General features: G+C 36.2%; 1 protein-coding gene and 1 long non-coding RNA gene across 4 annotated transcripts in view; both read left to right on the forward strand.

The window, feature by feature from the left end:
- Positions 1-19,394, forward strand: part of LOC139136543 (DNA-directed RNA polymerase, mitochondrial-like) — a 184,982-nt gene that overhangs the window by 13,047 nt on the left and 152,541 nt on the right. For all 3 annotated transcript variants that reach the window (XM_070704267.1, XM_070704265.1, XM_070704266.1), the window contains exons 4-5: positions 2,155-2,744; positions 3,860-3,967. In XM_070704267.1, coding sequence (XP_070560368.1) covers positions 2,155-2,744; positions 3,860-3,967 — 698 coding nt within the window. The remainder of the gene's footprint in view (positions 1-2,154; positions 2,745-3,859; positions 3,968-19,394) is intronic.
- Positions 12,014-15,498, forward strand: LOC139136542 (uncharacterized). Its single transcript, XR_011553190.1, has 2 exons — positions 12,014-13,669; positions 15,178-15,498. It is a non-coding gene; the product is annotated as an uncharacterized lncRNA (long non-coding RNA).

A 19,394-nucleotide genomic window follows, 5' to 3' on the forward strand; every position in this document is an offset into this window, starting at 1 on the left:
GGTTGTTAAAACAAATCTGCACTGAAGAGTAACGAAATGAAACTCGAATCTGCTTTCTTCACGAATACATTTATCAAAATAAAACTGTGAAAGACGGCTGTGCTCAGTGAGCAAACATGTAAACAGGTAAAAGTTTAAGGGTTGCAGATGTACATGTGTGTATGCATTGGCAGATAAACACTAGCAGAGCAGTTGTTTGTGATCTCAGCTTGCAGCCAGCCATGCACATTGTAAATTACACAATCTTATTTATCTTATGCAAAGACTTTAATTTGGATTAGGTTTTGGAAAAATTCATAATTCAAAGATGTTTTCTAGTTGGCCAAATCTACAGAAAACACTAAAGTACTCTCGCATTTCTTCTGCTACATTTCAGATTTGATAATAGTCCTTCATTTTAACAAGATATAGTTCATGTTTGCATCTGCTTTTTTCCTCTTTGGATTCACTTATGAGTGTTCATTGTCAAAAAAAACTCAAAAGGAAATTTTCATTTTCCTTTTTCTATAATAAAATCCGATGATTCATCATTTCTATCCCCTTAAATCATTTATTGAGTACCAGAAGTGTTTGTTGAAAATGGGCGGGCTCAGCATTAGATAATTTGTGCTTACTAATATTTTTTGAACCTAATTCGTAAATTTACTAATAATTTCGAAAAGCCAGGGAGAGCACAGTTAATTGCTAATTTGTATTTACATTAAGAATTTTTGTTTTGAGGGCGAATGTCCAGAAGAACTGCATCAAACTTTATGAAATATGGTACCGGTGATAATCTGTCAGTGTTATGATAGGATGCAAAAATGTTTGGCAACATCCTGTCGATTAATTACTAATTGACTCATTTAATGACCTCTTGTAATTAGGATGGTGGCCTACATTGGTTTAATGTTTTCACTACCATGGAACTCATTCTCGGCCATTAACCCCCATCTGTATCGCAGTATTTTTAATCACAGACCTAATTAATGAAGAGGACTCTTTCCTCTCCGAGGACTTGTAATTAAAGCTCAATTAGCTGTAACTTTTACAATTTTTAGCTCATATTTGGTTTTATATATAAATACCAAAAAGAGCTTATATGATGAGTCTGAGTGGCATCTGTATGTCTGTATATTTGTGGGTATGTGCGGATGTATGTCCGTCACACACAAAGGCTCCCATACCGCCAAAGCTACCGTCTCAGTATTTGGTGTACAGGTAGATATAGGGGTTGAGATGTTAATTTGTTCAAATGAACAAATCAGTGTCAAAAATGTGCAAATGAGGTAAGAAAAAGCGAAATCCTGAAACAGGCTTGAAACAGGCTTACTCCACTGACTTGAGTCATTTCCTGTCATTGTTTATGAACTGTTACATATTAACAGACCTGCTCAAACCATAGACAGTAGAGGGGAGGAAGACCGTCAGTAGAGGGGAGGAAGACCGTCTATGGTCAAACTAAGGGGGGCTAGCTGCCTTTCTGCTGTGCATGTTGCTAAAGTTGACCTCCAGTACCTAAAGTTTCAGACCTTAATTACTTTTGCCATTCTTGTTTTTCTGGTTTAAATATTTCTTGTTGTTTTTCTGGTTGTACTGTGCAGAAATCATTGTCATGACATCAACGTAGAATTTTCCTGCACTGAACAGATAGAAACAACATTTATTGTTGATCTTTGGTACCCATACTGGTATGTACCGATTCTGATCAAATTTGAGCGACACCGTTTTTTCAGTATTTTTGTTCTGTGTTTCAACTACAGTTTCTGGTGTGAATCCCAGAACCATGATGAAATACCAACTATATAGTGTGTCAGTGCAACCTTTATGAGTAATTATTCATTATCATTGTTGAAAATTGTGTTCAGGTCTAGACTAGAATTCATTTGTCAACAAACACAATGATCATAACACATGTACAGTGTGTTGACAAGCAATTACTTGACACTTCAGGATGACATAGGGATTAGGGCAAGAAGCTGTAGTTGATACACAGAACTAGAATACTGAAAAAATAGCTAAAAGTTACAGCTAATGTCCCTTTAACCCTTTGCACCCTGGCCCCTTGGTACCCTATGACATCATGCGGACATTTTTGTTTGAGCCGGGTTCAAAGGGTTAAAGTACCCATTAACAAGTGGGGACTGTGTCATCAATGATGACTTGTTTTTTCAGAGAAATCATCATCATATCAAGTTCTTATGAAGGAAGAAAATGAGTGGGATCCAGTTGAGTCAATAGATGTTCAAAGTGTCAGTGACTATACAGGTGTAAATTTTAATGACCTTGAAGTGGTTTCAATTCATCCCCAAAGTGACTGCAATTTGCAAAATTGTGAAGAAGCACACATTGAACAGAATTTAAATATTACTCAGGACACAAATTTACATTACTCATTTGAAATGAAAGGTGATTCTTCAAATGAACACATTAGTACTCCAAAAGAAGATAGCAGCCAAAAACTTTTGAAAAGCAAAGCAAAAAAGAAGACTTCTGAGTCCAAAACATCTGCACGACTGAAGACTGAAGAAAAAGAAGGAGAAAAATCAAAAACACAGAAAAAGACCAAACAGTTTCTATCTGAAAACAAGAAATCAAAAACAAAACCCACCAAGAAAAGACAAAAAGATATGAAATCCAAAGAAGCTGGGGTTGGTATTTCAGAGGATGATTTCAATGGAGTAGCAGTTGGCAGCGAGGATAAACAATCTGCTTATTATCAATACATGACAGCATTCTTGGATGTGTGTGCCAACAATAATATGGTAAGAATACTTCCCAACATTCTTATACCCTTATCAATAGGCACACAGTGTGTGTGTGTGTGTGTGTGTGTGTGTCCGTGTCCGTGTCCTTGTCCTTGTGTGCAAGTATGTGTTATATATTTGTTGGCAGTTCCAGTTACACAAGCAAAGAAGACCACTGTTGATTTTGTTGCAAATTTTTGAACGTTGCTACAACAACAGTCATAACCGCAGTATGCATGTATGATATAGGGGTTATTACACAAAGTTTGGTCTATATCACGTCGTTTTCTCATGTGTCCACATTTTGACTCTCTCCTGTGCAACTCGTCAAAAGACAAACACATCACTTGAATACGACACGATATCGACCAAACTTTGTGTAGTAAGGCCAAAGTAATTAAATTCTTTGTTTTGTGTCCCCACCCGCCTAGGTTTTTAAGGTTTTCATGAAAAAAACACACAGTGTATTTGAATAGGAAATTTTAGGACATGACCACTTAGCTTTTCTGAACTAAAATTTTGTTACAATTTTTTATTTGTTGCAAGCAAATTACATTGTGTTAATTTTCTTGTGTGTGTTTTTCAGCCGCTTAGACGCGTACCTTTTTCCATTTAGAGTGGACACAAAACAAAGAATTTAATTACTTTGGCCTAACCCCCTAATTACACACACGCGCACACACGCACACACACACACACACACACACACACACATATATATATATATATATATATATATATATATATATGAATGAAGTGTGAATGATTTGTGTAGGCCTCGAATTTATTCAATATCTACTTAGGAAAGAGCAAGGGATAGGAGACTTTTTGATTTGATGTTAAACCATCGATTCTACAGTCCACGGTTAAACCAACACTTAAATCTTATTTTGCTAATACCTTGAAAATCTTCATTTCCTGACTTAGATTTGCCTAATTTATAAGATTCCCCTCAATCAGAACCAAGTTCACTTCCCATCCCCATTGTGAGAGAAACCTGCAAAAAACACTGATTTGTTAATTAAATGATAAGACAGTAAGTGATTCTGAATCAGTATTTATACACTTCATCTCTTATTAAAAAATCAATGGTACACATACACTTCACATTCACTGTTCTGTTTTCAACACAGATTGAATATGCTAACAGCCATATCAACAGCATTGGATATGCCAATCATTCTAAACTAAAGCCTGATGTTTATCTCTTCAATATTCAGCTTAAAGGATGGGCTAGGAAGGTAAGACGTGGACAGATTATGTTATACATTCAAAATGAAATAATACATATTATTACATATGTACCACAGTTTACTCGCATCGAAGCGCGCGCGTACTACTGGTTTTTGCACTGCAGTGCAATACCAAAAACATTATGCCATTCCTTTATTGGACACCGTGGTGCGAAGCACCAAAGGTGTCCTATGTCGGCACAATGTCTGTGTGTGTGTCCGTCTGTCCGTCCGTCCGTCTGTCCGTCCGTCTGTCCGTCCGTCCGTCTGTCCGTCCGTCCGTAGACAGATTTTGTTCCACTCATAACTTAAGAACCCTTAGGTCCAATGTCATGCAATTTGGTATTTGGTATTATCATGATGAGACTTAGATCTGATTAGATTTTGGTGGGTGTGGCTTATTAATTAATTGCTCATTTGCATATTTTATGACTTTTTTCGTTCACGCAGATATCTCAGAGACGCCTGGAGCGATTTTGTTCAAACTTGGTAAAAGGATAGTACTCTACCTCATACAGATGCATGTTGATTTGTTTCACAATGCGATCAAATTTGGCCGTGGTAGAGGACTTTTTAGTTTTCACCTCCATAGACTCCCATGTATAAGGCAGACCATAGACTCCCATGTATAAGGCAGACCATAGACTCCCATTTTTAAGGCAGACCATAGACTCCCATGTATAAGGCAGACCATAGACTCCCATGTATAAGGCAGTCCATAGACTCCCATGTATAAGGCAGTCCATAGACTCCCATGTATAAGGCAGTCCATAGACTCCCATGTATAAGGCCAAGAAAAATAAAAATTTAGTTTCTCATCGTATTCATTTTGCAAAAAGGATGCAGTGACACAGTTTTTAGTCCCCACAGATAAAGTCCAGGGGGCTCATAGATTGGGTCATGTCAGTCCGTTAGTCCATCCATGTGAGTCCATCCGTTCACGCAGATATCTCAGACGCTTTGACAAAATGTCATGTGACCTTGGTGACCTATGACCTCAAATATACATATTTGTCCATAACTCAGTAATCACTAATGCTACACCCTTCATATTTGGTATGATGGGACACCTTATGACGCCACATATTGTTCCTCATTAATTATGTGCATATCTAATTTTGAGCGAGCCAATAGAGCCAGAGGTCTGATTTTTGGTATGTACGGATAACTTAGCAATGCTATTTTTTGGACAAAATGTCACGTGACCTCAATTACCTTTGACCTCAAATATACATATTTGTGCATAACTCAGTAACCACAAGTGCTACACTCTTCATATTTGGTATGATGGGACACCTTATGACGCCACATATTGTTCCTCATTAATTATGCACATATCTAATTTGAGCGAGCCAATAGAGCTAGAGGTCTGATTTTTGGTATATAGGGATAACTTAGCAATACAATTTTTTTGACAAAATATCATGTGACCTTGGTGACCTTTGACCTCAAATATACATATTTGTCCATAACTCAGTAACCACAAGTGTTACACCCTTCATATTTGGTATGATGGGACACCTTATGACGCCACATATTGTACCTCATTAATTATGCACATATCTAATTTTGAGCGAGCCAATAGAGCTAGAGGTCTGATTTTTGGTATATAGGGATAACTTAGCAATACAATTTTTTTGACAAAATGTCATGTGACCTCGGTGACCTTTGACCTCAAATATACATATTTGTCCAAAACTCATTAACCACAAGTGCTACACACTTCATATTTGGTATGATGGGACACCTTATGACGCCACATATTGTACCTCATTAATTATGCACATATCTAATTTTGAGCGAGCCAATAGAGCTAGAGGTCTGATTTTTGGTATGTAGGGATCACTTAGCAATACAATTTTTTTGAAAAAATGTCACGTGACCTCAATGACCCTTGACCTCAAACATACATATTTGTCCATAACTCAGGAACCACAAGTGCTACACCCTTCATATTTGGTATGATGGGACACCTTATGACGCCACATTTTGTACCTCATTAATTATGTGCATATCTAATTTTGAGCAAGCCAATAGAGGTAAATGTATGATTTTTAGTATATAGGGACAGACTATAGGATAGAAATTTTTTGACAAAATGTCATGTGACCTCGATAACCTTTTACCTAAAATACACGATTATGTCAATAAATAAGTAACCACAAGTGCTATGTCCTTTATATTTAGTAGGATGGGAGACCTTATGACAACACATGCTTTACCTCGTAATTATGCCCATATATAATTGTGGGCAAGCCAATAGAGCTAGAGGTCTGAATTTTGGCATATATGGATTAATTAGCAATACAATGGTTTTTTTTTTTCAAAATGTCACGTGACCTTGATGACCTTTGACCTTGAATATGCATACCGTTGTATATGCATAACTCAGTAACCACAAGTTCTTTACGCTTCAATTTTGATAGGATAGTAGACCTTAAGATGTCACATCTTGTACTTCATTTATTATGCACATATGTATTTCTTGGCAGGCCAATACAGCTAGAGGTCTGATCTTTTTCCCCGATTTAGAACCATAACTTAGACATGCCTCTTGTTTCAAAATGGGAACAATGACATAGACCTATGTGTCCATAGATCTGAACATATACACTCCAGTGATACTTCTTAATGACCTCATTTCCCTGCCCCATCAAGACTAATACTCCTATTACAAGTGGGGACTATGTCATTGTCAATGACTTGTTACTTCTAGAATATACAGAATATTATCTCACATAGTGAGTGTCTGAATATTATTCTGAATTGTATTCCAAAGCACATGCTGAAAGGACTCTTCTGGAATATACAGAATATTATCTCACATAGTGAGTGTCTGAATGTTATTCTGAATTGTATTCCTAAGCACATTCTGAAAGTAACTCTTCTGAAAATTTCACATTCTTTGCCACTGCATCATCTCCCTAATACATACTGATGACCCACGGTGTCCACTCAAGTCTCACTTTGATGTTAATGAGTATTTAACGATTTTGACCCGGAACTATTTTTGTTTGTAAACACAAAAAGTGTCGTCTACAAGATTTCATTTCATTTTGGTTCGATGCTAGTTATAGTAAAATGCATGACATTAATCTTAATCTTAATCTTAATCTTTATTTCTTATATAGCGCATTACATTAAAAATAATCTCAATGCACTTTACACTTAAAATCAACAAAGAGAGGGATGAAACATAAAATTGTTTTAAACTGACAGTAAAAAAGCAAAGTTAAAATTAGCAACATGTTATAAAATTCATCAAAAGACTACAAAAATTATGAATAAAATGACGTAAAAAGGTGAGTTTTCAGTTTACTTTTAAAAACATCGAATGAACGACAAAGAAAATTGCATGTACTTATTATAGTGTGAGGATGTTTTTTATTATCCGGAAGAGCAGTTTGTCAGCGAAGCAAAAACATTGTCAACAGGCAGCGCAACGTCCGTTTCTAGCTCCATGGATATACGGTGGCCGCCGTACCACGGCGGCCATCACAGTACATCAAATCACACGTAACTGCGAGCGCAGCGAAGCCAATTAAACACTTAACATTTTCAGAGACGTTTTTGCCTGTAGTTTTCTCACCGGACATTCCCTGTTTACAATAGAAAGCCACTCTTGCATGCAGTTTAGCTTTTTATTCTGTGCTTGTGTGTCCTACACGCTATTGATAACAGTGAGCGCTTGCTGCCACGGTGAACACTGTGAAATTTGATCGGTCGACAAGTTACGTTTGCCGTATCTTACTTTTAAATTTCCCGTAAAAATCTTCGAACTGTTATTTGTATCGATCGTTTAGAAGAATTTCAAGCTCAAAATGTGAAAAAATCAAAAGCGTTCAATGTTCAAAGTTCTCTTCGTTTGACTACCTGTGGCATGTTGCTACGTATGTGTGAGCAATAGCAAACAGAGTTTGAGTTAGCTCCGACATTCCTCTTACGTCATCCTTGATAAACAAGTAAACAATAGTGTAGCCAATCAAAATAGAGGGTGTGTCAGTGTGTGATGTATTCGGCTGTCCTTTCACGAGCGAACTGCCGCCGAATACACCGCAGCACTTGTGCAAATACCGCTAGTACGGCGCGCTTGCACTTACCGGCCATGGGGTTCTGTCATATTATTGCCTGAAAACATGGGTTTATGTGAGCGAGAGCAGGTGACATTTTGCCCAATGCAAGGAGGTCAAATTGTCACCTTCTGCGAGGGAATATAAACCCATGTAGTCAGGCAATAATATTTTTATTACACCCCTCTTCACAGTTAACTCTATATATGTATGACATTTAGTCACATGCAGGGCATTCTCAAACAACTTTACCATTATCAACCAGCATCAAACAGATTGTAATGAAAGTCAAATAGCAGTGCACTCACAGATAGTTTACATCTAGCCTTAAGCATCTACTTTGACGTCAAAAACTCAAAGGCCTTCACCGGACCAAGTAACCATGGGAACTGGTCTGTACATGTACATCATTCATGACTCACGGCCTGCTAACTCCCTGGATATTCCTAATCAAACCAATGCACTGATTTGCAATCACATTGAGGCATGTAATAAATGACTATCACAAGTGTTTGCAATTTTTAATTACTTATGTCTTGAACAGTAATTGGGTAGTCTTGTCATGGCAACTATCTGTAAATTCAGTGATTCCATAATTTGGTGTGCTGGTCCTTCACACAATGTCACACTGTGTACTAAACTGGGACATAAAAGTTTTTCAGCTGATATTTGCATGTTGTTTTCATGAATGATTTATAATGAATATTTCAAGGTTTGTAAATCTGATTCATTTGCCAATTATAAGACCAGAAAGTTATTTTAGCTCTCATATGGCCATACATGTATGTGCCAATGGAAGCTATTCTTATCGGTTGGAAAAAGTTTCTGTCTGTGTGTATGTTTGTGTGTATACATGTATGCACGTATGTGTGTCCGTTCTCTGCAAAGCTCCTAAAACGCAACACCTACCATCTTAGTATTTGGTGTACAGGTGTACCCATGGGTAGAGATGTGAAATTGTTCTAACGAACATGTCAGTGTCAAAAATATGCAAATGAGGGGGAAAAGGAAAAATCCTGCAAATTGCTAAAACTCTGTAAGCGTTGGTTAGATTAGGTTGAAACTTGGTATCCAGGTTCCTTCAGGTATTCTAAATGAGAAGTCTACAGATTTGGGTGAAATTTCCATGGTTGTATTTTTGGGTTAATTTTTTCAGTTTTTAGTCAAAAAATCTTGTTTTTTGAAACAGCTGGTCAGATTGCTTTGAAAGTTGGTATCCATGTTCCTCAGGATGACCTCAGTCAAGTTTGTATAAATTGTAGTGAAATTTTCATATTTGGGCAATTTTCCCAATTTTTGTCAAAATTTTTTTTCTCCAATAAGTATTGATCTGATAGCTTTGATATTTGGTTCTCAGGTTCATAAGGTTGATCAAAATGTGAAGTATTCAAATTCTGATGAAATCTGCAATTTTGTATTTTTGGGGCAATTTTTGTGATTTTTGGTCAAAAAATGTGTTGCTCTAAAACTGCTTGTTTGATAGCTTTCATATTTGGTATACACCTGGTTCCCAGGGTTTGTCTTAATATGATAGTTTGAAATTAGGATGAAATCTGCAATTTGTATTTTTGGGACATTTTTTGCCATTTTTGGTCAAAGAATTTTTGTTTCTCAAAAAACTACTTGTCTGATAGCTTTGATATTGAGTGGATGTTCCTCCGGATGATCAAAGTTCAATACGTTCAAATTATGAGGAAATCTTCAATTGTGTATTTTTGCAGCGATTTTTACAATTTTGGTCAGGCTGACGTCGACCTGAAGCAGGCTATCAAAGATATCCTCCTTCATCAACACGTGTCACAAAAAGTTATTCTCTGCATGACACAAAAAGAAAAAAATTGCAGAAATATTCCACTGTATTGATTTAAAATTTGGTCTGTAAATCCCTACATATTTTCTCATACATACCAGGTATATTACCATGTCAGAATGAGATGAACAATTGTAATACTTTTTTTTAGTTTTTATTTTTGTTGTTAGTGGTAAACATATATTTTACACCAACCACTTCCAATGCTAGTTTGAAATTTGGCATGAAGGTTACTTTGAGTAGTGGTACCATAATTTATTCAGATTGTGATATGAATAAAATTAATAAATACTGTCAAAAGATTTTTTAATTTTGGTAATTTTATACCTACAGGAACTAATGTAGTGATTTAGTAAGCATTTGATATAGTAAACTGTATTTGGTGTTAAAATGCGGTAAAAAAATCATTAGAAAGCATAACTGAAGGTGATTTTAGCAGGTTTTGTTTCCAACAAATATATTCCAACATTTTTTCACTTTTCAATCCCAGGTTCTCGCATTAGTGGAGTTCTCCTCCCAGTTAAACATTTGGCTGGTACAGTGTTTGATTTCTATAACATTAATTACACAAACTGATTTCAACCTTTTGTCACCTTTTGCTAATCCTGCAAACAGAGTTTATACAAGTGTTTGATTGACGGTCGGTTCAAATCCCCAACGGTCATTGTTTCCCCACCACCAACGCTCGAATTTCCTAAAAAATTGTCTTCTAGTCGCGTTAGACTTTGAATATAACCACAGAGGTCGATCGGCAGCAGCTTCGCGCTGACCGCTTGGCAGTCTATCTGCGTTTTTGCGGCCGGGGAAACTAAAAAGGGGCATTTTCTGGAGCTTGTGCCCGTGTGTTGCCTGTTTGGAGTCCACTTACACAATGAATGCTGCCATAGCTTTGCGTCCTTTTAAAGGGAAGCGCCGCCTCTAAAGGCAGGGGGAGCCTATAAATACCCCCTATCTCCCTTGGCATTTATAATCCAACATGAGTGGCACATGATAACAGCGTCAACGAATGCTCCCGAAAATCTGGAGCTTTCAACAACCATGGTGTAAATTAAAGCATTGTTCCAACATATTACATTTTGTGAATACTTGTGGCATCACATTGTTGGCGAAATTCTCTCATTTTTAGCTCCGCTGTCAGCGACGTGGAGCTTATCAAATAGGTTGATTTTCCGTCGTCGTCCGTCGTTGTCGTTGTCCGTCGTCGTCCATCAACAATTGCCTTCTCCTCTGAAACCACAAGTATAATTGCCGTGAAATTTTATATGCAGTTCAATTTCGGTGACCTCACTTAAGTCTGTTCAAATCGTGATGAAATTTGCATATTTGTATTTTTTAGGCATTTTTTGCTGTTTTTGGTAAAAAAATCTCTGAAACCACTTGTCCGATTGCTTTGAAATTTGATATGTAGTTTATTTAGGGTGACCTCAGTTAGATTTGTTCAAATTGTCTTGAAATTTGCATATTTGTATTTTTAAGGCAATTTTTGTCGTTTTTGGTAAAAAACTCCTTAAAAATCTTCTTCTTCAAAACTACCCGTCAGATAACTTTGATATTTGGTACATAGGTGCCTAGGGATGATCTATTTCAGATTTGTTCAAATTGTGCAGAAATATGCAAATTTGCATTTTTAAGGCAATTTTTGCTATTTTTGGTCAAAAACTGTGTTTCTCAAAAAGTACTCATCTGATAGCTTTGAAATTTGGTATACAGGTTTCTATAGATGAACTGAGTAATATATATTGAATTTGTGATGAAATCTGTAAATCTGTATTTTTGAGGCAATTTTTGCCATTTTTGGTCAAAAAATGTGTATTTCCAAAATAACTTATCTGATAGCCTTGAAATTTGGTATACAGGTTCCTATAGATGAACTAAATGATATTTATTGAAATTATGATGAAATCTGCAATTTTGAATTTTTGGGGCAATTTTTGCCATTTTTGGTCAAAAAATCTGTATTTCCAAAACTAGTCATCTGATAGCTTTGAAATTTGGTATACAGGTTCCTATAGATGAACTAAATGATATTTATTGAAATTATGATGAAAACTACAATTTTGTATATTTGGGGCAATTTTTGCCATTTTTGGTCAAAAAATGTATTTCTTAAATTGTACTGGTCTGATAGCTTTGAAATTCGATATGCAGGTTCGTACAGATGAACTAAATGTAAATGTGATATATATTGAAATTATGGTGAAATTTGCAATATAGTATTTTGGGAGCAATTTTTGCCATTTTTTGCTCATGTGTTCATACACGTGAGCATATGTCGCAGCGATGTCTGTCTGTCCGTCCGTCTGTCTGTCTGTGTGTCTGTGTGTCTGTGTCAGATCAGAATCAAATCTGGTACATAGATTCAGTTTGCAAATGGCAAGAACTGATTAGTTTTTTGCTCACGTGTTCACACACGTGAGCATATGGTTTAGCCATGTCTGTCTGTGTGTGTGTGTGTGTGTGTGTCTGTGTGTGTGTCCGTGTGTCTGTATCCCCATTATCTCAAAAACGGCTGAACGTATTTCAGTCAAATTTGGTAGACATCTTCAGAATTCAAATGGCTAGAACTGAAAAGGTTTTGGTGGGCGTGGCTTGCATATTAATGAAGTTATCACAGTTTTAATTTTTCTGATACATGGTAGTCTATAGGAAGCCGGTATCTGTGGTTTGAGGGCGCTATCTCCACGTTACACTCTGGCTAGAACGATGCTGAAGTTAGACTCGGTTTCGGATTCGGTTTCGGATTCAGTTAAGTTATCCTGTGGAATACTTTATTTTCACTTGGAATTTTATTTTCATTACTTTCGCCGGACCTGTTTTTCTGCTACAATAAAATCCAATCAGACTAGACAAAGTGAAAATAAGACAGTGAAACAACGAAAATCTGTTTTCAGCTAAAATAAATTCCAGTGAAAATAAAATAGTCTTCAGTACTTTCGTATGAAAAGCTAAATACTTGTCGTCAAGAACAAGTTTTTATTGGATTACCTACCGGCATATGTAGTATATATTTTAAAGCATAAATTGTGTGCATATTTTCACAATCAAAATGGTACTAAATTGACATTACAGAAAACTTCGAAGCACTTTAATTCGGAATTGAAAGGAAGTGTCGAGAAAGGACAACGATATTTACAAAAACATTTATACTTTAATTTGTTTATATGTCACGATGTGTGTCACATGGTATAATGCTAATGTGCTGTATTACTTTGCTGTTTTGGTTGATGTTGTTCTGCATAGATTTCATTTTAAATGTACCATACCAAACCTGGACTAAACTATCATTCATATGTTGTATAATAAAGATTGCATTGAATGCATTTCTTTGTATTGTGCGAAGTACTGTTAGTTTGAATAGTCTAAACTGCACAATACCAATAATTGCTCATCAGTTGTAACTTTTGACTAATTTTCCAGCAGTTTTGTCTGGTGTATTCATGCACTATAGTTTCTTGCTCTACTGCCTAAAGTTTTTTGTATTTTAAACTGTATAAATTATGATTATGTGCGAAAAATTTATGTCATGAAATATATACTTCATGTGCAGTAAGGTGATCTCCTTGTGTATATCAGTAGTTATCATATTTTCGAAAAAATAATAACATAAGCTGGAAAAATAAAACTATTCTCAGTTATTCGAATCCGAAACCGAATCCGAATCCGAAACTGAGTCCAACTTCAGCATCGTCTGGCCTAGAGTAAAGCCGTAGTACTCATCGTCAGAAATATCGTCGAAGGCCGGCTATTGCTGGCAATCCGAAGCAAGGTAACGGCACTAAGCTGCTTCATAAACCTTAGTGCATCTAGAGGACCGTCACAGGAAAAAGTCAGGTAAGTGTTTCACTCTTTTGTATGGTAACAAGTCGCGATGATACGTGTTACTGTTAGTGTTAGTGGAAAAACAAGGTGGCTGATGTGGCTAAGGTGTACGGTAATCGGTATGCGTATCCTTACGACGTCGGAAGATTTTGCGTCAAAAGATTAGACTTTGTATTTGTGAAAATAGACAAGATTTCATCTAGCTAAAGGTAAATTTGTTCATTATGGAAGCGATCAACAATTTTGAATCTCGAGGACGGTGTCCTTGATGAGTCGTAAATATGAACAAGTGGTGAGGACACGTGTTAGTGGAAAAACAAGATGGCTGACGTGGCCAAGGTGTACTAGTATGCGTATCCGTGCGACGTCAGAAGTTTATTGCGTCAAAAGGTTAGACGTTGTATTTGTGAAAATAGACATGATTTCATCTAGCTAAAGGTAAATTTGTTCATTATGGAAGCGATCAACAATTTTGAATCTCGAGGACGGTGTCCTTGATGAGTCGTAAATATGAACAAGTGGTGAGGACACGTGTTAGTGGAAAAACAAGATGGCTGACGTGGCCAAGGTGTACTAGTATGCGTATCCGTGCGACGTCAGAAGTTTATTGCGTCAAAAGGTTAGACGTTGAATTTGTGAAAATAGACATGATTTCATCGAGATAAAGATAAATTTGTTCATTATGGTAGTGATCAACAATTTTGAATCTCGAGAACGATGTGCTTGAGGAGTCGTAAATATGGAAAAAAAAAATCAAATTCGTTCAATAAAAAATATGCATCTCCAATAGAAATGTGGCCGACTATGGTCATTCAAGACACAGTACACATTTTTTCAAGGAACCAAACATTGTATAGAGGGGGAAGTGTAGTTGTTGTATATAAGGGTTGTTTTTCAAAATATTGAAATTGAGCAGATAAATCATAAACGTTTACCTGGAAAATGCCCAGGGTAGGTCCGTTTGTTTGCATATTTTATGGTATATGTCTTCATATTTTTTGTCAAAGAATTTTAGAATTCGATAGACTGATATATTATACAGTTCATGATGGGCTACATACATGACTCAAATTTGTTGCAGTTATTTGAAAAGTCCTGATCAAATGGGAGCAGTACTTTGGCAGTATTTTTGATTGGGTGACATTTTGTTGGCATGAACTTTCTACTGGGTATTTTTTGAACTTTAAATTTAGGGACGGACCATTAGACTTTGGGAGGGGGGTGGTCACGACTGGAATCTGAATTTTTTTTTACGTCTGATAATTTTAAATTTTATTTTTTTCAAATGAAAATAGACTTGCAAATTTTTTTTTTCTGAATATTGCAGAATTTTTTATTATCGGTTATGTTCTGAATATTTTTTTTTTATTTTGGAGAGAAGTCTGAATTTTTTTTTTCAAATTTTCTGCTCTGAAATTTTTTTTCCCGGTTCTGACCACCCCCCCTTCCCAAAGTCTAATGGTCCGTCCCTTAGCCCATGCTGCCATTCAAATCATATATTGATTTTATTTCTTATACAGATTACATCTACAAGCCGAAGTCCTGCACCACTACTGCTCAAGAGGTTGATTTTGCTGTAATAAGGCTTGTATTTGGCCGCTAGAAGGCTCACATTTGCACATTTGGCCGCTGGAAGGCTCATATTTGCATATTTGGCCGTTGGAAGGCTCACATTTGGCCGTTGGAAGGCTCATATTTGGCCGCTAGAAGGCTCATATTTGCACATTTGGCCGTTGGAAGGCTCACAGAACGCTCAGACATTTGGCCGTTAGAAGGCTCTCTTTTCACTATTATAACAATCACACCATCATAAGAATCAAATAAATATTTAAAAATTGGAAGATTTGAGTACTTGGTTTAATTTTAGAGTGACTGCCACAAGATATATATACACAACATACAGAGATATATTTATTTATTCTTGGTGTTTTATCTAATAATCCATCCATCCTAGAGAAATACAAGGATAACTTGTACACGAATTCTTGAGTGAAACACAACAGCATTTATTCCAGATTATACCTTTTTGATACTGCAACAACTACAATAATCTGAAGGAATCTTATCACATCTGTTAGAAGTTAAATACATCAATACAATGAGAGTAAAGAAATTAAGCCACAAGGCCAAAAATGAAAAGAGAAAATTGCATCTCCAACGTAAAAGACAATGTCCACAAAATTCTTACAGAAAGGTGGTTATTGAGGGTGATGGCAATTGTTTATTTAGGGCTATAAGTCAAGGTCTCTTTGGATCTCAGATTCATCATAATGCTGTAAGATTACAAATTGTCAACTATATAACTGATCATTGGGATCAATATGAGCAGTTCATTAAAGGTGAATATCAGAGATTTCATGTAAATAATCAAGATGACTACAGACAGTACATGTCTATATCTGACCCAGGTTTGGCAACTCATGGTGGCCATATTGAAATAAATGCAGCTGCTATGGCATACAGTGTAAAAATTGCAGTTCATCTAGATGTTCTGAATGAACCATTCGACACTGAAGGTGAATCCTCTGAAACAATACACCTATTATATCATGCAATCCGTGTAGAAGGACAAATTGATAGTGGGCACTATGATTTCCTTGAGAAAAGAGATACAGAGACATTTCATGACACGGCTGAAACCACAGACTGTGCAAATTATAGAGAAAAAGAGAAAGAGAAAGACAAGAAAAGAAAGCAAGAAAAAAGGAAAATGGTAGAGTTCAGAGAAAATGAACAGCAGAGAAATGTTCAATCAATGAAATTAAGACGGTCTGATGAAGTGTACAGACAAAGTGAACAACAGAGAAATGCTCAATCAAAGAAATTAAGACGGTCTGATGAAGTGTACAGACACAATGAACAACAGAGAAATGTGAAATCAATGAAATTAAGACGGTCTGATGAAGTGTACAGACAAAGTGAACAACAGAGAAATGTGAAATCAATGAAATTAAGACGGTCTGATGAAGTGTACAGACAAAGTGAACAACAGAGAAATGTGAAATCAAAGAAATTAAGACGGGCTGATGAAGTGTACAGACAATGAACAACAGAGAAATGTGAAATCAATGAAATTAAGACGGTCTGATGAAGTGTACAGACAAAGTGAACAACAGAGAAATGTTAAATCAATGAAATTAAGACGGTCTGATGAAGTGTTCAGACAAAGTGAACAACAGAGAAATGTGAAATCAATGAAATTAAGACGGTCTGATGAAGTGTACAGACACAATGAACAACAGAGAAATGTTGAATCTATGAAATTAAGACGGTCTGATGAAGTTACAGACAAGGTGAACAGCAGAGAAACGTTGAATCTATGAAATTAAGACGGTCTGATGAAGTGTACAGACAAAATGAACAACAGAGAAATGCTAAATCAAAGAAATTCAGACGGTCTGATGAAGTGTACAGACAAGCTGAAAAAGAAGGTGATGCAAGAGCTAAGAAAATTAAAAGAAATTGCAGTGGTGCCAAATCAATTAATGAACTTATTGAAGTTTTCCATAAATCAGTTCTGAATGGTCCAACATTTGTATGTGTGTGCTGTGAACAGCTGTGGTACAGAGAAAGTGTTGTAAATACAATAATATTAAAAGTAAATTGTCATCATTGGCATCATCCTATGTAAATGCCACAGATGATGAAATGTCACCATTATGTCAAACTTGTTACTCATATTTAAAAGAGTCAAAGCTGCCACCTTGTGCTGTAGCAAACAAAATGTCATTCCATGGAATCCGACCAGAGTTAAAATTACATCCACTTGAAGAAAGACTTGTTGCCTTACGTATTCCTTTCATGCAAATCAGAGAATTGCCACGGGGTAGACAAGTTAGTCTCAAAGGCAATATTGTAAATGTCATAGCTGATGTATCTAGCACTGTTTCAACATTACCCAGAACTATCAATGATTCACAAACAATACCTGTCAAATTCAAAAGGAAAATAAGCTACAATCATGCCTACCAAGTTGAAAATATTAGACCTCACAAAGTGATAATGGCAGCAAAGTGGTTAGTTGAAAACAGTCCTTTGTATAAAGTGGAAAAGATAACAATTGGTACAAATTGGAATGTTTGTGATCAGAATGAATCTGATGACTGGGAAGAATTTTTGCAGGACAATGATTGCAATCTTAATTCTAAAATAGATCAACAGGACTCCTGTAATGAAAATGTTGATAATAACAATGATGATCATTGTGATGATAACAATGATGATTGGACAGAAGAAATCAATTTAGAGGATCAGGCTGCTGGAACATTAGATACAATGCTTTCACTTTCTTATGATAGAAACATAGATTCACAAGGAGCAATTTGCTTTGCCCGGGTGAAGGCAACAGACCTTTAGGTATATTTCAAGATAAGTATTCCGAAGAACTCTCATTTCCAACAATTTTTTGTGGTCAGCCGAGACAAAGTGAACAAAACATCCCAGTATCATACAGTACACTATGCAAATGGGAACTGCGACATAAAGATCGAAGAGTTGCGAAATCTGTTCCAAACATTTTCTTCAAACTGAAAAAGTTACAAATTCAGCAAATCAAAGACAAAGCATCATTATGCTTACGCAAATGTAATCTGAAAGGCCGTAAAGTAACAGCTGGTGAAGTGCAATCTCCTCAAAAGTTAGACTTGATGAAGGATTCAGGGTATTAAAAACATTGAGAGGGTCACCACCATATTGGGAAAGTGTCAAGAGAGACATTTTTGCTATGATACGCCAAATTGCAATTCCTACATACTTCATGTCCTTCTCCTCAGCAGAGTCCAAGTGGATACATCTTTTGAAAATTCTTGGAAAGACAGTTCATGAAAAGGAGTACACAGACAATGATATATTAAATATGTCATGGAACACTAAGTCTGAACTGATCAAATCAGACCCGGTTACTTGTGCTCGACACGTTGACCATTGCTTTCAGCAATTTATGCATGATTTTCCACTAAGTTCACACCATCCACTTGGTGAAATACAGGACTACTTTTACAGAGTCGAGTTTCAACAAAGGGTCACCACATGTACACATGCTTGTATGGATCAAAGATGCACCACAGTATGGTGAGAATGATGATGATGAAATTATTAATTTCATAGATCAGTATATTACATGCAGCAATGAAACCAGTGATGAAAACCTTGCAGAGTTGATAAATTATCAGATGCATAGACATGCAAAAACATGTAAAGTCAAAGGTCAGTGTGTTTGTAGATTTGGCTTTCCTCTACCACCTATGCCAAGAACAATGATATTGCAACCATTACCTATGGATATTGATGAAACAACAGAACAGAGCCGTAAAGAACACTATACACGTATTAAAACTGTACTTTCTGATTTACAATTCGGATTACAATGGAGAAAAGCTCTCATTTGATGAATTCTTAGACAAAATACAACTTGATGAGGAGACCTACATTAAAGCAATACAGTCATCCCTAACATCTGAAAAAATCTTCCTCAAAAGATCACCTAATGAAATCAGAATAAATAATTATAATGAAATTCTACTGAAAGCATGGAGGGCAAACATGGACATTCAATTTATTATAGATCCATATGCCTGTGCAATGTACATAGCATCTTACATCAGCAAAGCTCAACGAGGAATGAGTAACTTGCTAGCTAGAGCTGTAGATGAAGTGAGAGAAGGAAATCAAGACATCAGGGAGAGTGTCAGACATATAGGAAACAAATTCCTAAATCATGTTGAAGTTAGTGCCCAAG

This window comes from Ptychodera flava, chromosome 7, assembly GCF_041260155.1.
Source record: "Ptychodera flava strain L36383 chromosome 7, AS_Pfla_20210202, whole genome shotgun sequence".
In the NCBI taxonomy this organism is placed as follows: domain Eukaryota; kingdom Metazoa; phylum Hemichordata; class Enteropneusta; family Ptychoderidae; genus Ptychodera; species Ptychodera flava.